The sequence below is a fragment of the Saccopteryx bilineata genome, chromosome 3 (assembly GCF_036850765.1).
Source record: "Saccopteryx bilineata isolate mSacBil1 chromosome 3, mSacBil1_pri_phased_curated, whole genome shotgun sequence".
In the NCBI taxonomy this organism is placed as follows: domain Eukaryota; kingdom Metazoa; phylum Chordata; class Mammalia; order Chiroptera; family Emballonuridae; genus Saccopteryx; species Saccopteryx bilineata.
The window spans coordinates 240,598,609-240,618,527 of NC_089492.1; the positions used below are offsets into that span (position 1 = coordinate 240,598,609).

Here is a 19,919-nt window from a genome sequence, read left to right on the forward strand (position 1 = left end):
CAGAAAATATTTATGTAGAAGAATTTGCCAAGTTCTGATGGAAGGGATTATTAAGGATAATTTTGATTATATGTACTTCTTAGAGCAGACCTTTGTATTATATGTGATTCCCTGTATTTTTTATGTCTTAGAGCCTCTATAGATACCTTGTTTTCAGTAGTAGCATCATAAATATTTTTAAATTAAAAAATAGCATCTCTCAATCTTATGAAACTCTGTTTAAAATTAGTGGTGCAACTGTATTAGTGCAAATAATCTCTTCTTTTGAAAGATTATGCAAAAGCAAATGCATTACATGTACTTATCACACTCCACTATAAGTTGGGGGGACTGTGGGAGTTATATTGTCAGCTCTACTATAAACACAGGCACCTGGAGGCAGTGAGTAAGCACTGGTCAAATGGAACTGATTCCTAGTCAAAGGAGAACAGCAAAATGTGAGAATGCTACCATCAAATTTGCATGTGTAATCTAGAAACATCCCCGTCAGGAGAGTAGGAATGGTGGGTGGACTTGGGTGGCAGTTGGAGACTATAACCAGTAAAACCATAGAGGCCCGTGGAGTCCCTTCGGCAAGGTAAGATGGGGGTGTGGTCTAAATTCAAAGGATGGAAAGGAGGAGTCTGGTGTAAGTTATCGAGAAGTTAGAATCAAGAAAAGGTGTTGACTTCTTAAGTTTGGTAACAATGGAAAAGGGGGAGCACGGGATGATCCCAGAATTAGTGCTCAGGAACATTGTGGTGCCATCACGAAACTATAGAACCAAGGAAGGCTGCGAGGGGATGCCACAACTGCCAAGAGTAAACAGTGGTTTGATTAACAGCAATGGTTAAGCCTCAATAATAACTGTCATTATATAAAAAGTTACAGCTAAAAAATGGAAAACTCCGAAATTCACATATACTTTAAAAAATTCAAATACATCTTTCAACGACATCTTTTGAACTAAAGGAAGGGCCTTTAGTTCGAAAACAAATGGTTAGGCTTAACTGTACAGGTAAACAGAGTTCTAATTAATAATTTTGATAGTCGTTCCCTAATTTGTTTTTTATATTAACTTTATTGCTGTAGTTCCCCCTTTTGTTACATGGTATTTTCTGTTTTGTGGGGGCCGATAATCCAAACATGGGTCCAGACCACCATCACCCCTTGTAGCGACCTGGCATGTAGTAGGTACTTATTAATGGTTGTACCTTCATAGAGTTTTGAGATTCTCACCTCTCATTAACCAAAGACGATGGAGAAGAAGGCTGATCTGTGTCAGGGTCTAAATTTAGATTTTCTTCACAAGTATCAGGATGGGGTTGAGGCCTCAGCTAGATGGAGCAGCTGCTTCACTCCTGAGCTCCGAGGGAACATCAGGAGCCCCACTCTCTCACCCTCGGAAGGGGAGTCGGAGTGAGATGCAAGTGGAGCCGGCTGGATGGCATGGCGAGGAGAGGTCTGAGGCCCTCTCCCTGGTGGTAAGCATCCAGCTGCACCTCTAGTTAATGCAGGGGTCCCCAAACTTTTTACACAGGGGGCCAGTTCACTGTCCCTCAGACCGTTGGAGGGCCGGACTATAAAAAAAACTATGAACAAATCCCTATGCACACTGCACATATCTTATTTTAAAGTAAAAAAAACAAAACGGGAACAAATACAATATTTAAAATAAAGAACAAGTAAATTTAAATCAACAAACTGACCAGTATTTCCATGGGAACTAGGCTCCTCTCACTGACCACCAATGAAAGAGGTGCCCCTTCCAGAAGTGCGGCGGGGGCCAGATAAATGGCCTCAGGGGGCTGCATGTGGCCCGCGGGCCGTAGTTTGGGGACCCCTGAGTTAATGCCTTACCAATCATCTTCTGCCCTGGAAAGATCTCTTTCACCTTGATTATCTTTTCTAAGATGTCAAATAAGACAGAATGGGCGAAAGAAGACAAATACATGTGTAAATACAGTGTTACCACCTCTCAGAGAGATTAGAGATTTAAGAAAATGAAGCCCACAGAAATGTTCCTTGACTTGCCCGTGTGTTTACTTCCTGTGAGCCACTTAGTCTACTGTAGTTGTGACCTGGCCCACTAGCAGCAGGTGGCCTGGCAGTGGTCCCACACTTCCCAAAGTGTCTGCTGGACTTCTGGTGAGTAACTTTAGGGCTTGGCAAACTGACTATGTGTGTCTTTAATTTTAAAACCTCACTATATTTCTGAAATGAGAATGGGTTTCACAACCTGGGTTAAATAATCCCGATAATGCACAGCAGACCCAAACTCTGCCTTCTTCAAAACAGTCTTGACGGAGACCTCCCTGGTACCATCTGTGTATGTGAATCACATGGAAGGTCAGCTTACTGGAATAGATTTTGCTTCAGTGATACTGGGACGGCCAAAGAGAGTGCCTCATATGCGAGGATGGGGTCACTGACCAAGTACTCCTACAAAGGGTTGCATGTTCTTTGTGCCCATAATCTGAACAGGAAGAGACTTTGTACTAAGAACTCAAAAGGTGAGCTTCTGTAAGGCTTTTCTCAGTACTGGCAGGAGGTACTTTATTATATCTAACATAATCCTCAAAACAGTTGTTTTAGGAAAGCATATTTTCTAGATGAGAAGAACTCAACCCTGGAAAGATGTTAAATTACTTGACCTGGATTTCAGAAAGGCAAGAAAGAGGGAAAGCCAGGATTAAAATTCAAGGATATCTGACCCTGAAAACTATTCCTTTTGTCTTATACCACCTTGACTCTCATATATAATATTTGCCTTAAACTTGAGATGATAAAAAGGTATCTAGTGTCACTATCCCTACAAAGTTTACAACCTAGTAGAATGATAAAATAATACATGAATATCTAATGCAATACCAAATGGGTTCAATTTCAAAGGATGAATACAAAGAATGTGTTAGGAGACGTTCAAAGGAGTAACAGATCATCACATTGGCTTGTGGGATCTGGGAAAGAGTTGATTTCAGGAAGAGTTGGTGCTTAAGCAAAGACTTCAAGGACGGTTAGGATTTAAAGAGAGATGAGACGGCCGTAGGAGAGGGTTTCTAGGCAAATGACAAAGCACTTGCATAAGTTTAGAGATAAGATATAAAGTGAGTAATCTGGAAGATCCAATGACAGTTTCTGAGTGGGGAAATGATTATTGTTGAGTCTGAGGAACGGTAATAGAGAAAAAGGACTAAGACTCTGGAGGTGGGGAAATTAGTTGGGAAGGTTGATTTAGGTCCTGACCAGAGGAAATGGAAGCCTAAACCATGCTGTCAAGAAAGAAACTAGATTATTCACAATGGATATGTCACCTCTTCCTGGATAGTAAACATGTATGAAATATACTGTTTCCAATTGTGCACTATGAAAGTACACAAAAAGGAAATGATATTATTTTAACAAATATAAACTATCGATAAGATATGTATATATATATAACACATACAATGTGCTTCTTAGCTAAGAGTGGTAATAAGTTCTGCAAATTAGGGAACTAAAAGTTTTCAAGGGTTAAATGACTTGTCCAATGTCTGCCCAGGATGTCATGTTGAGCCCTCTGAAGCTAACGACTAACTGTCTTCTGGTGTGGTACAGAGATTATGTAGCCACTGCCAGTCAGACATGGGGAAGGACTGGACCAACCACAAAACTTCCTGTCTGTTCTATATATTGTGAAACCTGATTTTGCTCCATCTGTATTTGACCGTAGGCTTTATCATTCTTTAATCATCTCATACATAACATTTTCTCCCCAACTACACTGAATGCAGCTAGAGGGCTATAAAGACAGATATCCTAAGGTATCAAAAAGTGCTTCATTGGTCTTAGGAGAGATTGTCTAGACTCCCAGCTCTGCCGATCACCATCTGTGTGACTTGGTTAAGTCATTAAACTCTTTGGACTTCATAATTCTAATAATAATTGTGATAAAGATGAAAACTCACCACTGCCACCACCACTACCCACTGCTACAGCCATCACCATCACAACAACAAGGGCTAACATTTATTAAGCCTCCTTTATGTCAGACACTGGGCTAAGAGCTTTAAGCACATCCTTCCATTTAACCCTCACAACACCACTAGGAAGGAACTGAAGCACGAAGGGGGTGAGTATCTGTCATAGTTCACAAAATCAGAGGGTTATACCAGATGACTGTTAACTCTACAGACCCCACAGCCTCTTCTGTGTTCCCAAACAGCTCACCACAATTTTGTATACACAGCTGCTAGTCACTAAATATGTGCTGAATTAAGGATAGCAAATAATTACCCTCCCCATTTGCGCCTCTCAAACTTTAAGCAATACAAAATGAAACTTAGGAATCTAGAATTCACATGGTGAAGACACGGGCTCTTCAACTTCCTTCAGTAGTACTGCAATCACTATAACCTGAACTTTGCGTGGATTTTGTTCCACTGAGGAATTTTTCTCAAAAGGTTAACTTTCGTTTCTTCAGATGTTATTTCTAAGTTGTGTGTTCCTCCCACCCCCTTCTTGCCTGTCATAAGTAGAATGTAGCCTTTGTGTCATTTCTTAATAAATGGTTTGCTATTAAGGAATCATTATAGTAATGTGGGCTATTGGAAGAAAGGGGTTACTTTAGTAGCCAACCCTCTTAATGACCTGCTCTTTTGTACACATTAGTAGTTGGATAAGGTTGTGGTTATTGAACTTCTGCCATCCACCAGAGACAATCTGCTCAGGCTTGCATTGTTGGAAAGAGAGGATGATGGAAAATAAAAGTCTATCCAAAATTTTCAGACTACTCTTCCTGGGAGATGACAGTGCACTGAGTCTACAACTTGTTCACAGGAATCAGCGGGGAGCGTTAACTAAATGACCAGTGTGCCCAGCCTACTGCTGATGGCACATGTCCTCTGAGAGGCTGCGTTCAATGAAATTCAACAAATATTCATGAAGCACTTGTTATGGGCCAGGCGCCATTCCAGATGTTTGAGATCCATTGGTAGAGAGGATATATAAAAACTCTGTCCTTGTGCGGTTTCCACTTTATAGATAAACAAAGTTGCCCCTTCTTCACATTTTCATGGCAGCTTAAACAATACGTAATAACGGCCACCAGGTACCTCACCCCCAAAAAGACTGTCAGGATTCAGCACTCAATTTCTAACTTATATAATAGCTATTGAAAAATAAATCTCTGCAGATTACATCATCTATGTACTCACTGAATTTGCGGAACTTGCACTTTGCAACAGCAGGAGAAGGGTGTGGGGGGTGCAGGTTAAGACCCAACAACAGAACACAGTTCATGGGCCCTGCACAATTTCATGTTGTTCTGCATTCTAGTGGCGAAGATCTTGTGAGAAAGTCCATGTCACTGCACAAAAGGAGTGAACATGGGAAAATACCTGTCTTTCTATCAAAGGCACAGTTGAAAAATGCGCAATGCTATGGAAACTGAAGCAAATCTGGAATCATCGTTAAAAGAAATTATCTTGGAAAGAAATGTATGGAAAAAAAATGTAATTCCTTTATCTTCCTTTTACTGTAAGATGCTTCCTGAACACTGCCTATGAGAGAGGGCTTTCAGAAAGACAAAAAAATAAGTATAATATAATTAACTCATTTTATCAATTTGTGCTTTTGGCCAGAGTTTCCTGACTGTGGCTAGGAGGGGCTGTAAAACTGATGAATTTGCATGGAAAAAAGAAACCAGTGTAAGTAATTTGTGTAAGAGGCAATACGGACGTAGACGGTTATAATTCAGACACCCTGCAGATAGCCGACTGCTGCAGTGCGAGCAGTTATGGGTTAGAAAAATGACCACTCTGCAGTCAGTCTGACTTGAATGGAAATCAATCATAAAGGTACTTTCTCTGCAGCTTGTACGCCACAGTCTTCAGCAACTCCTTTGCCAAGCAGATTTCTGGTCTGTAAACCATGTGCTGATCTCCTTTTTCAACCTTTCTCTTTTGAAAGGTCTGACCAAATGCGGGCTAGGGGTATGGTTTTCCAGAATGGAAACGGAAAGGAAAGGCGCTGAACTAAAACCAGGGTTTCCCTCTGCGTGAAAATGAACTTCCCTGCTATTGTAAGATTTAAGCAATGCTTTTTGTGAAATGCAGTATTAAGTGCCCCAGACCAGCAGAGTATTTGAACCCCATCTGCTGACACAGGCTGAATGCTGTCTTTATACATCCATGTTTTGCAGACACAACTTACAAAATAAGTGTCTCTAGTGGCAAAGGAGTGTTTTTCTTTTAATAAAAAAGGAACAATGTACTGATACCATCTTCCTCCCCACTCAAAGAGATTGTTTATCTTTGATAGACAATTATTGTGAGTTCAATTTGTAAAATAAATGTGTTCAGGCACTTTATTGCCTTTAAGTAAGCTTAGGCTTGATTCTCAAGAAACTTAGATATATACTTAGATATAGTCTCCTCAGCATACAGTGCTACATACTTTATATACTATACAAGCAACAATTACTGAATTGAACTAAAATTATATAAGCTTGTTACTAAAAAACAGCTAAGAACTAATATTTACTGAGCATTTATTATGTGGTGGACAATGTGCTAGGTATTTTACTTGAATTATCTGGTTTCATCCTCACCACATCTTTATGGAGTGTGGACTTGTGTTATTCTCATTTATAAGTAAGAAAATTAGCTGTGAAGTTAAGTAACATGATCAACATCACACAGCTAAACAGGTGACAGAGCAGGGATTTGAACCCAGATACTTCTATCGATCTGCCCAAAGAACCAAAGGCAAACCCTGCATTTCTAGTCTCCCTGTTTAAAGAAAAGCTTTAACTCAATTAAGTGATGACTACCTACAAAATTACCCTCCAAAATTAACATAATGAAAAAGACGGGGTATTGTTGAGTGGTATAAAGATACTAGTAGGGGCCCTGGCCGGTTGGCTCAGTGGTAGAGCATCGGCCTGGCGTGCGGGGGTCCCAGGTTCGATTCCCGGCCAGGGCACACAGGAGAAGCGCCCATCTTCTTCTCCACCCCTCCCCCTCTCCTTCCTCTCTGTCTCTCTCTTCCCTTCCCGCAGCCGAGGCTCCATTGGAGCAAAGATGGCCCAGGCGCTGGGGATGGCTCCTTGGCCTCTGCCCCAGGCACTAGAGTGGCTCTGGTCGCAACAGATCAATGCCCTGGAGGGGCAGAGCATCGCCCCCTGGTGGGCGTGCCGGGTGGATCCTGGTCAGGTGCATGAGGGAGTCTGTCTGACTGTCTCTTCCCGTTTCTAGCTTCATAAAAATACAAAAAAAGAAAAACAAAGATACTAGTAGGACCACTGAACAGAGGGCAAGTCTTGTTAGCATGTGGGTTAGAAGGCACAGGCTGATGGTCTATTCAAGGCCATGACCTGTAGAGTTCTAGGTCAGGGGTCGGGAACCTTTTTGGCTGAGAGAGCCATGAACACCACATATTTTAAAATGTAATTCTGTGAGAGCCCTACAATGACCCGTGTATGTTACGCATTATCCAATAAAAATTTGGTGTTGTCGCGGAGGACAGCTGTGATTGGCTCCAGCCACCCACAACCATGAACATGAGCGGTAGGAAATGAATGGATTGTAATACATGAGAACGTTTTATATTTTTAACGTTATTATTTTTTTATTAAAGATTTGTCTGCAAGCCAGATGAAGCCATCAAAAGAGCCACATCTGGCTCGCGAGCCATAGGTTCCCGACCCCTGTTCTAGAGTGTGGTAGTTTGTAAATAACCTGAAAGAACGCCAAAAGCTTTGTTATCAAATTCTGGGGAGATGAATTCAACAAAATTTAAATTAAAATAATTGTCACCTGCTACCTAACTGGCAATGCTCTATCTTGTCTTTTTTCTCATTTCTTTGTCTTTCTAGGTCCTCTGAGTTACCAGTGTCCACCAGTGCTTCACTGGATAAAGGCCTGACAGCGAGTCCAGCAGAGCCATTCACTGCGGGGTGAACACCGTTGACTGATCTCCTCCATTAGTGGCTTCTGCCTTTGGGACTGAAATTGATTTCCTGTATTTTAGAGCATCATTTCATCTTAGCTTCTGGGTGAGATCAAACGTGGTCCCCATTTAGTGTCTGGCATAGCGTTGGCCATGGGATTAAGCCTTCCCTAACAGAGAATGGATGTGATGACCTAAGTGGGAGATCTTTTCACCACAGTGATCTATAAACCAGGAAAGGGCTTCTAAACCTACACCCCTTAACCAGAGTGCACTGGGACTATCTGACAATTAGCTATCAGAAAAAGAAACTATGTCAACAGAGTCCCATCTCAACAACCTACAAATCCAGGTGTTGACAATAATAATTCTCAATAATTTGACCAAGAACTATAATTTTTTTCCTCCTCCATCTATTGAAAAATCCTATTATGTATTCTTATCAATCATATACTACACTAACTCAGTTCTAGTATTTCATCTAGTGCGTGGCTTTGCTGAGTGTTGACTCTACCAATTTCACCCTAGGAATGCCTATAGAGCCACCAACAACAGTCTTTGTAATCAACAAGAGCTACAATAATATATTTGAGCCAGAATCTCAGTGATATTTGTGGTCTTATTGTGGGGTAATGTAAGATTTATGTCAGGCTCTTAGACATCCTAAAAATGCCTTGTAGTTGCCCAATATTACCTATTAGATATGAATACCTGTTATTTTTTAAAAATCGAAGCTTATGAGTACATAACTAAAGGTTTACTAAAAACAACATTTTCAGTAATGACCTCCAGTTACAGGAAATTTTTATGTTCATAATTTGAGAAAGTAAAATTTTAGAATATTATAGAACCAACTATTACTAAAAACTGACAAAAATGAACATGGCATGACTAGTCACTTCAAAAGTTATTATTTGTGTCAGTATTAGATTGAGAATTTTAAAACATCTGGTTATCCATTAGACTCTCTGGAAGAGAAAAATTTCAGAATAATGCAGAAGCATAGGCTCTGTCTGAAAACTTAAGAAATAAGAATTTTCTGGCTTCCTAAAGTAGATGAATTATATCTAGCACTAGCCTGCTCTTATTCTATCAGAATTATTCATTACAAAGGGGCCACTACAACGGTCCTTCTATTGAATTGATTTTTGGAACATAAATTCTAAAACTGGCCCTCTTAATTTATATATGCACACACAAAATGCATACACACATTTTTAATAAATTTTCGGATGGTGCGGTCAGCTCAAGGATCCGCTCTCATACGTTGAGAGATCAGGGACAGAAGGTTTGTTCAACTAAAATCATAATAGTTATCATTGTTGATTATCTACTATATGCTAGATACTTGACATTCTCTCACTCAATTCTCAAAACACACCTGAGAGGTATGACTATTTCTAGCACTCAGACTTAGGCATAGTGCAGAGTTGGCACTTAATAAATATTTGCTGAGTGAATGAATGGCTGTCACCCATGAGGAGAACATAGCTGGCAAGGGATAAACGTTGTTCAAAGTCATATATTAATAAGGGCAGAGCCAAACCACCAACTCTTTAACCTGGACTATTTAAGATCCCATGCTGATATCTTGCATATAGACTGTATATAATATATATTATTTAGGAAGCATACCAACAAGTTACCTAGAAAAGATGAGCCATAGAGGAACACATGAATAGAGATCATGATAACAAATTAGCATTTACATCAAGGTGTAAGGGTTCCTGCTTCTCCCTTAGTCACACCCAGTAGGGGTTTTAGACAAGAACAGAGGATAAGAGGCCCCCTAAATCCTGCTCTGAGAAATCTCCCTAATAACACTAACCAGAAAGGCTGTGGGAGTATGAAAGGAACAGAAAGAATTGGACATTGCTGCGTAGCATTGACTGATGAATCTGCTGATGTCATAAGTTGTTCTTACCATAGTTTTAACTTCAGCCAACATAGGCTCTGGAAGGTTGGTTCAGTGGTAGAGAATCGGCGGCCTGGTGTGTGGAAGTCCCAGGTTCGATTCCCAGTTAGGGCACAAAGGAGAACCGACCATCTGCTTCTCCCCACCTTCCCCTCCTGCAGCCACAGTTTGATGACAGGTTGGCCCCAGGAACTGAGGATGGCTCCATGGCCTTGCCTCAGGTGCTAAAATAGCTTGGTTTCCAAGCAACAAAGGAGCGGCCCCAAATGGGTAGAACATCAGCCCCAGAGGGAGGTTGCTGGGTGGATCCTGGTTGGGCACATGTGGGAATCTGTCTCTCCACCTCCTTGCCTCTCATTTGATTAAAAAAATTATTTTCAGCCAACACAGTGGTCATGACACAAATGTATCAAACACAAGGAATACACGCATTGCAATTTGTAGGTAAAGGTGGGACACCTCTCACTTTATATGGCTCTTCCTCTAAGGATAGGATAGGAAGTATCAGGTTTGGCAACCCATTCTTGTGAGCTGGGATTCAGAGAAGGAGTAGTGTGACAAAAATTTCTATTACTACCAGTCTTTTCTATCTGCAGCCAGCTTTACTGTCCAAATAGTCACCCCGAATATGTCCAAAAAATTTAAAGAAATTATACAATGAATCATTTTGAACTAATTTAATTTCAGTACTTACTTTAAAAAATTATTGTATTATAGTAGAGGAAAGCCACTAAATTAAGCCAGCCAGACTGGCATTTTTCTTCTTAAGAGTATGGCAATATTTAATCATTTTCTCTCTATATAAGGGGTTGAATAAAACTAGAAATGAAACCCTCATAATGTCATAATACAGTCAGGATAAGGTGGCAGAGACAGGCAAAGTGAAGAGCTATATAGGGACAGTCAGTATTTTTATTCTGTAACTTTGCAGATTTTCTTTAAAAACTCTGGAAGAGGGGCCATTGACTTCTGCAGATGGACAATGTGTGATGTTCATTTTAAAATTACTAGTAGAGCTGGCTATTGACCATCTAATTATGCCAAGTTCCATTTATAAACATAGCTAACCACTAAGTTTATGGAGACTTTTTGTGCTGCTTTAATAGGATATTGATCGAGAGCATAGTTTGAGTGTACTGCCATTGAATTGTGTAATGGCAAACAAAAGGCAAGGTCACAGCCACTGTTCATGCTAGGGCTGCAGTCCACTTTTTATTATCATCTTTTTGTTTCTCCCTTTAATGTTCAAGCCCATATGGTTCCTTTTGAAAGAAGAGCTTAAGAATATAACCTATTTTTAAAGTTAATTTCCATGCAATGATCATAGCTATCATGTTACTTAACAGAAGAGAACCACTAGGGTCCAGAAGAGAAACTGTCTAAACTATTTCACTTTAATAAGGAGCTAAAACACTGCAACTATTTAAATGGTACCTAAAGGACTGGGTGTCTGGAATCTCTATCTTAAATCCTCAATTTCCTGGTGAGACCTTCTTTGCAAAAATACTTTGGGTTGGGGGGGGTGGCTTGTTTCTCCATTTTCTTACTGTACCTATAGCTGAGTTATTTCTGTTGTAGTAGCTCCATCATGTCAGGTTAGAATATTGCCAATAGTTCACTCTAAGCCAGAAAATCCCAGTGTATGGCTATGGGTCCTCAAAAACACACAAAGGTCCTAGAGACTTTTTAAAAAGCAGTTTAAAAATGAACTGCAATTTCGATCTTAACAATGATGCCTGTGCGAGAATGTAGTAATAGGATGTATTTCTAAGGCAGAAAACAGCCACTAGGGTGCCACCTCATGCCAGGCTGATGCATACGCCTGGCTCCATTCACTCCCACTCTCCATTGACAAACGGCTCGGGAATCCTGGAGCCACCCAGTAGCCCAGCTTTGTGGCAGAGCCAGGACAATTCAGCTGCTGGATTTTAATAGATTCTGCAGCAGTGTAACAGGAACCAAAAAATCAGTCTGGGTAACTGAGAGTGGTTTTCACACCCAAAGACTCTAAGGCTGGCCACAGTGTACTGAGAACCCTGGCTTTTCAAAATTCCAGGGCCATGAAGTCATCCTCAGCCACGAAGTTTACTTAACCCTTGCAGCCAGCTTGGGTGTGCAAACCACTGCCTGGAAAACTAGAACCACCAGGCCAGAGTCACAATGGCCTGTGTGTATTTGCGGTTTTCCTCTTTCCCAGCGAAGTATTTAGGGTTTCAGAGTCACTCCACCAACTTCAAGTAAAATAGTCAGCACTTTAGAAGGAAATGGGCAGAAGTAGTGGATTTTTTGGGAGGATTTTCTGGGTTCATACCAGGAAGAATTATTCGCCAGCTTCAAAGCACACACTTGGAGGAAAACACTGGTACAGAATAAACAAGAGTGGGTGCTGACCCGGAGAGCTATCTAAGAGCATCACTTAGCAGCTTATAGAGTGGGCTCTCTGTGGCAACTTCATGGGAAAGAGACCCATCTGAAAATGTGGCGAGAAGGCTTTGTTTGAAAATGCAGCATCATGTAAGAGTCATTTCAACAGATGGTTCCTGTCTATTTCCCCACAGTATTATGCTAAAACAACTTTAGTGATTCTGAACCACATTGTTAGCACTGGTAAACCCCCTCCTCCAAAGCAGAGAAGACTTCTCTCATTTGCTCTGGCACAGTGCTGAGTGGTCAAATAGTGGTCCTCTCTGCCCGGGAAGAAAGGAATAAATGACTAGAACAACTTTCAGATGGTCCTATCACATTGAGGAAGAGGTAGAACAAACACACATTTACTTTTATGCTACAGTACTTTCCTTGCTGCTAAGAGAAACAGGACGCTCCTTTCTTGCCTTTCATGAACTCCAGATAATGCAAAATAAAAAATAAAAAATTAAAAGGCAGGAGGCAAGGGTAAGAAGGGAATTAGTGGGAGACTCCAGAGGCTACATGCATCTACAATAACCTTGTGCCCGACTCTCACCTCTGAATGTGTGAGGCTAAGCCAACAGCTTTATCTCGAGTTTCTCTGCCGTTGCCACCCTGTAGTAACACGATTATAAATAACAGACTTAGCACGTAGTTATTTCAGTGAATCCTCATGAGGAAATAATGAAATAGCACCTCCCTCCTTTATTAAATATAAAAGGAGGAAAACTAAAAACAGAAACTAACTGGAAATGTGGGGAAAGTAAATATTATATATGTATTAGCGAATTTAAAAATTGAATGCTAAAGAGCCAGGAAAAGGGAAAAATTTCAAAGTAAGGCCACCATTAGTGTGAAATTTCCCGACTATATATGTGGCCATAGTTAGGTGTGGATGCAGGGCTGGGATAGGTAAAAGGGCGTTGAGAAAAAAATCTGCAACACAGGGAAAAAACTAAGCACTGAAGTCATTGAAGACATCCAGGTAAAAGATGATACTACAGAAAGAGTTAAAAAGAGTTAAAAGATCCTTATTTGGAGGCCTGACCTGTAGTGGTGCAGTGAATAAAGCCTCAACCTGGAATGCTGACCTCGCTAGTCCAAGACCCTGGGCTTGCCTGGTCAAGGAACATATGGGAGTTGATGCTTCCTGCTCCTCCTCCCTTCTGTCTTTTTTCTCTACCCTCTCTAAAATAAATGAAAAAAAATTTTAAATCACTATTTGGGGAGTGGGAGATAAATAGATGGAGCACAGGTGGTTTTTAGAGAAGTGAAACTATTCTGTACACTGCAGTAACAATGCATACAGGTCATTATGTATTTGTCAAAACACATAAGTGTGCAACACAAAGAGTGAACCCTAATGAAACTATGGACTTTAGGTAATGCAATATGTCGATATCAGCTCATCAACGGAAACTAATGGACCATACTAACAGAAGATGTTAATAACGGGGGAAACTATTTAACAGGTATGCTAAAATTCTGTACTTCCTGTTAACCTAAAACCATTAAACTAAAACTGCTCTAAAAATAATGGCTATTAGTTTTTTAAAAATCATACCAGAAAGCAAATCCAGGAAAAAAAAAATTTGTGTTTTACTTGATTTGTTTTACCTGAAAATAGTTTTAACCTTTTGTTTTTTAATTTTCCATTGATTCGAGAAAAAGGAAAGGTAAGAGAGACAGAGAGCAGGGAAGGGAAAGAGAGAAAGAGAGAGAGAGAGAGAGAGAAGTATCAGATCATTGCTCCATTTAGTTGTTCCATTTAGTTGTGCACTCATTATTTGCTTCTGTGTGCCCTGACCGGGGATAGAACCTACAATCTCGCTGAACTGGGTCAACGTTTGATCCACTGAGCCATCCGGCCAGCGCCAGTTTTAACCTTTTTAAATGCAGACTTGAATAATCTACAAGTTTGTCAACTGTAGCAAGAAATGATTATTTAGAAAAAGCACATAACCTTTGGATTCTCTTTATTTCTATAACGCAAGTATAGGAGAGGTCATGACAAAAATATCTGCAGTCAGCTAGCCGAGTATAGCAAAGTAAAAAGAGCAAGTTTCTTAACATCTTAGAGCAGTGGTAGTCAACCTGGCCCCTACCGCCCACTAGTGGGCATTCCAGCTTTCATGGTGGGCGGTAGTGGAGCAACCAAAGTATAAATAAAAAAGATAGCCCTGGCCGGTTGGCTCAGTGGTAGAGCATCGGCCTGGCGTGCAGGAGTCCCGGGTTCGATTCCTGGCCAGGGTACACAGGAGAAGCACCCATCTGCTTCTCTACCCCTCCCCCTCTCCTTCCTCTCTGTCTCTCTCTTCCCCTCCCACAGCCAAGGCTCCATTGGAGCAAAGTTGGCCTGGGCGCTGGGGATGGCTCCATGGCCTCTGCCTCAGGTGCTAGAATGGCTCTGGTCGCAACAGAGCAACGCCCCAGATGGGCAGAGCATCGCCCCCTGGTGGGCATGCTGGGTGGATCCCGGTCGGGCGCATGTGGGAGTCTGTCTGACTGCTTCCCCATTTCCAACTTCAGAAAAATACAAAAAAAAAAAGATTTAACTATAGTAAGTTGTTTTATAAAGATATATTCTGCCAAACAGCAAAAATCTGACATAAGGTACTTGGTAAGTAATTATTGTTATATGCTTTAACTTGCTGTAACTCTACTTTATAAATTTTATAAAGTAAAGTTACTTCCCTACTTTATAAATCACCATTACTGTGGAACCGGTGGGTGGTTAGAAAATTTTACTACTGACAGAGATACAAAAGTGGGCGGTAGGTATAAAAAGGTTGACTACCCCTGTCTTAGAGCATCACGGTCTCCTTCATCTGTAAAAAGGGACAATAGCAGTAACCATGGCAGAACCAAATGAGATAATGTTTACAAAGTACCTAGCACAATCCCTGTCACATAGTGCATACTTGATAAATGCTAGCTGCTATAATTTGTTTTAATTAAGTTAGAGGCGGGGAAGCAGGGAGGCAGAGAGATAGACTCCGCATGCGCCCCAACCAGGATCCTCCCGGCAAGCCCCCTACAGGGCCACTGCTGGGGCTATTTTAGTGCCTGAAGTGAGGCCATGGAGCCATCCTTAGCACCTGGGGCCAGATTGCATGAACCATTCAAGCCATGGCTACAGGAGGGGAGGAGAGAGATAGAGAGAGAGAGAAGAGAGGGGGGAGGGAAGAGAAGCAGATGGGCGCTTCTCCTGTGTGCCCAGACCAGGAATGAAACCCAGGACTTCCACACGCCAGGCCGACACTCCACCACTGAGCCAACTGGCCAGGACCTGATATTTCATATTAGTGTAGAATCATGCTCTTAACAACACCAACATCACGTGTTTAATCAACTTTTGTACCAGTTAGCTTATTTCTATTTCAAGGTTGCAGAATGGACCCCAACCCCACTCATCTGTAAAAAGTGTCTACTGTACTTCTAAAATAGACTCTTAGCTCTTCCAGCCTGGGCAAGGGGTCTGCACTATAAGGAATGGTAAAGGATTTCGACTCCATTGTGTGGCACGAGTGTTAAGTTTTTCAGAAAGGTGTGTGGGTAAGGAAACCTGAGCTGGGGGATCCTTACCCCAGCTAACAAGGCAGCCTTGAGACATGTACCCTGAGAAACCTGGATTAAAAATCTGCAAGTGGGAGGGGGCTCTGGATGGCAGTTTGGCCTGAAGCCATGGTTTAGCTGACACAGCCCAGTCCCACTCTTGCCAAACAGTTTCAGTCAGCATGAGGCCATGTGTGAATGAGTCCTAGAGCGATTACGCAGCAGTGTGCAGAATCGAAAAGCACTGAAGAGCCAAAGGACGCTCATGATGCCAGGCGTCAGCAACACAACCCCCTAAACAGGGACGGGAAACAAAACCAGGGCCCTCTGCAAATTCAATCTGAGGTCCAGCCACACCCTCTGGCAGTCTTGAAGGCAGGTTTAGAATTCATTTGGCAACCGTGCCATCACAGACTGCATGGAGGTCTAATCAAGCTTGGAACTGATAAGCCCTGGGATATAAGACCTTAAAGGCACATACAGAAAGAGGAAGAAAGACGAGATTCTAGGGATAGTTCTGAGCAGCGTGAGCTTTCTCAGACAACCCCCAGGCTTCAGACGCTGATGGTAACAAAGACTTAAATGTAAGCATTATAGCAGCCAGTGAAGATTAAAAAGGTCTAGTGCTCCAACCTTAGAGTTCAAAGGATTTTTCTCTTTGAGGCTATATTTGGATTGTAGTAAGGGCTCCATGAATTATTTCCCTGTATTGTCACTATGACAGTTATACTCTGATACATCAGTCTATATTACTATTATTAAAATTACAAGGGAAATGTGAGCTAGTGAAAAGAAAGTCCTAAAAAGTTGTGTGTGTGTGTGTGTGTGTGTGTGTGTACACAAACACAGAGATGAGTCCCTATTTGTCTATGGCAAATAACTGGCCAAACTGCTATGCTAGGGCAGCATCCGTCCTTCAAATTAACAAAGCAATCTAGCCTCTACCTCACTGGTTGCTGCTCTATGCATACTTCAAAATATGACAGTAACTTCTTCTTTCTATCTCACAACTGCTGCTCCTAATGACTTATTCCTTAGGTTTCTGACCCTGTCCCCATACCAGGACACCCTTCCATCAACCAAGGGTCCCTGACTCCAGAACTGTAACACCTATTGCTGCCTTCCTGCTGTTCTCCCCGTCTACTCTTCCATTAGAGATTTACAGTTCCCTTGGGCCAACCCAACAGCCTGGACTCTAGCATTGTACAGACGTGGCTTAACCATTTATCTACTGTTTGACTTTGGGTAAACAACTTCAGTAGACCTGCAACTTAACTCATTTGTAAAAATGAGGGTAATTTCTTATCTGACAAACTTCTTGCAAGGATTAATTTATGTTACCCACATGAAAAGTTAGCACGGTGCCTGGCAGATAGTGAATGCTCATTCTTTATCTATCCCTCTATCCCCAGGTCCCCTGTACCCACCTCATATCCCATTTTTGGCTTCTTAAAGAGTCTTCTAGCCTTAAGAAATAAGAGCTGACAGAATCCAAACCGTGAGATGAGGATAACTTGGCTTGCTTGACCTGGCATCTTGTCATGAGATAGACGAGTTTGCTTGGTTAATCTTGCAAGACAGTAAGGCAGGGTATAGGAAAGGGTATGAACTTGAAAAGATTTCTTTTTACTCCACCTCATTCCACAAATGATTTGTTTCAGCTTGAAACCAATTTTGACAATGAATATTTTATCTACAAGGGATATTGTGAAGAGGGGGATAAAAATTTTTAACATTTGGTATTTATTTTCTCCTATGATATCTGGGACCCCAAATATCATAGTTATTGTAGGCATACTTTTAAATAAAAACAAAAAAACCCACTGTTTTTGAGGGAAAGCAACTGTGTGTGTGTGTGTGTGTGTGTGTGTGTGTGTGTGTGTATGTGTGTGAGAGAGAGAGAGAGAGAGAGAGAGAGCAAGGGATGGGGAATCCTATACCTTCTCCTTGGACTGTCTGGATTATGTCATAACAAAAATACAGCCAATGACCCGTTGATCAATGGAATAGGGTGGTGACAGGAACTCTTAATTCACTGTTTTGGTGATTATTGACAAGCTGGTAATGATCACACACACTGTACTGTGTCACTTATGCTGAGGGCATCAGCATTCTTTAAAGGTCAAAGCCAAATTTTTTTAAGTGCAGAATGTCTTAGAAATCAGGGAAGCCTCAAAAAATTGTAAAATCAGGTTCACATTATAAACTAGAGAATATGCGAGACTCTCAGGATTTCAGTTCTTTCCATATGTCTCACATTAAAATGACATCAAATTTTCCTGATTTAAATTCTTGGCTGTTAAACAAACTGTGTAGCAAAACTCTTCCAATGGGTAAAAGGGGATTCTGAAAGCTATTTATGTCTCCTACGAGGCCGAGGCAGAAAATAAGCACAAACCAAAGGCAAATCTGTACCAAATCAAAGCAAAATTATACTTACTCTGTGACACTCTTACTAGCTCAGTCACACTAAAAACACCTGATGTGACAAAACTGTCCTGGAAGCCCAAGTGTCCTGGGGAAACAAACACAAAAACAAAGAAGCAAAGTGTCATAAACAGAAGACATTTGGCAACAATTCTAAACAGAGTTTCTTTGTGATCATAAAATATGATGTTTAATTTCATATCTGCTCTAGTTAGAGCTTCCGTGGGAGGGTACAGTCATTTAGCTATGTAGACTTTTTTTTTTTTTTTTTGGTTTGAATCTGGAGGTTATGGAAAGCTATGACACTGGGTGATTTTTGAAAAGCTTAAAAAAAAAAAAAACCTCCACAGGAAATCTGAAACAAAAGACGATTTTAAAAAAATGGTTACCTTGGCTGACCTTTGAGACTGTAACAACAGGGATGAAAACAGCCTACCTAAGAATCGGCCAGGACGGCTAAACTCCAAAACAGTTTTTAAGCATGATTCTCTAAAGAAACATTTGATGGGGATTAGCTATCCATTCATTCAAATCAAACAAGATTTAAAGATGTTTCCTTCATTTCTAGAGGCTCCACAGGGTAAATCTTTCAAGCAAGAAGCAAGACTAGAAGAAGCAAGCCCATTGAAAAACCCTTGAAACATGAAAACAAATTCTTTGAGCACAGATAAAATTTAGATTTCTTTTAAGAACAAGGGGGTTTTGTGTGTGGGATGGTTCTTTTATTTATTTACTTTACTTTAAAGAAAAGATAAATTAATGGTACACGATGACTTAATCTTTGACTTTTGTATCTACTTCACTTTTTGCCTGATATAATCATTTCATTTAATTGATATTATATATATTATCAACTGCTTACTTATTTTTACAGTATGTTTAGGACCACAGAAACATAAAACTTATAAATGGCAAGAAATAAATAATTTTTGACATATCATTTCCCTCTCTGCCTCTAAAGTTTTCTCATTCTATGAGGCTCACATAGGTAGAACTTTAGAGATCTGTCTATAGGTTAGTGTAATTGCCTGTTTTAAATTAGAGCCAAAGGAGAAGTCGATGGCTGAAGGGAATTTTTTTAAATAACTGTTCTTTGAAGTAAAGAAAACACTTTTAAAAATATGCAACATAAGAAAAAAGACCAATCTGGGCCCTGGCCAGTTGGCTCACTGGTAGAGAGTTGGACCGATATGTGGATGTCCCGGGTTTGATTTCCGGTCACGGCACACAGGAGAATCGACAACATCCGTGTCTCTCTCTCTATCTCTTCCCCTCCTGCAGCCATGGCTCGATTGGTTCCAGCACACAGGCCCCAGGTGCTAAGGATGGCTCTGTGGAGCCTCCACCTCAGGCACCAAAAATAGCTGAGTAGCGAGCATGGCCCCAGACAGGGGTTGTGGGGTGGATCCCAGTCAGGGCATATGCAGGAGTCTGACTCTCTATCTCCCCTCCTCTCAACTTGGAAAAGAAGAAGAAGAAAAAAAACCAATCTGAATATCATATAACAAAAAATTCCTAAGTAAAATTTATTTTATTGATCAAAGCTATATTGTGCCCACTATGAAGGGGTAGCAAGTTTACAAATGGCACATTTTACACACCAATAAAAGTACATAAACATGTGCAAAAATCACCATGTTGTGGATTATAAATGGACCTACAAGTTATTCTTTTACTTTTGATTACATTTGATTTCTGCATAAAAAAG

The 19,919-nt window shown here is 40.9% G+C and overlaps 1 protein-coding gene across 9 annotated transcripts in view; it reads right to left on the reverse strand.

The window, feature by feature from the left end:
* Window positions 1-19,919, reverse strand: part of NFIA (nuclear factor I A) — a 386,029-nt gene that overhangs the window by 110,691 nt on the left and 255,419 nt on the right. For 7 of the 9 annotated variants that reach the window (XM_066269044.1, XM_066269045.1, XM_066269052.1 and 4 more), the window contains one exon: window positions 18,225-18,299. The exons of the other annotated variants lie outside the window; for them this stretch is intronic. In XM_066269044.1, coding sequence (XP_066125141.1) covers window positions 18,225-18,299 — 75 coding nt within the window. The remainder of the gene's footprint in view (window positions 1-18,224; window positions 18,300-19,919) is intronic. 9 annotated transcript variants of the gene reach the window in all.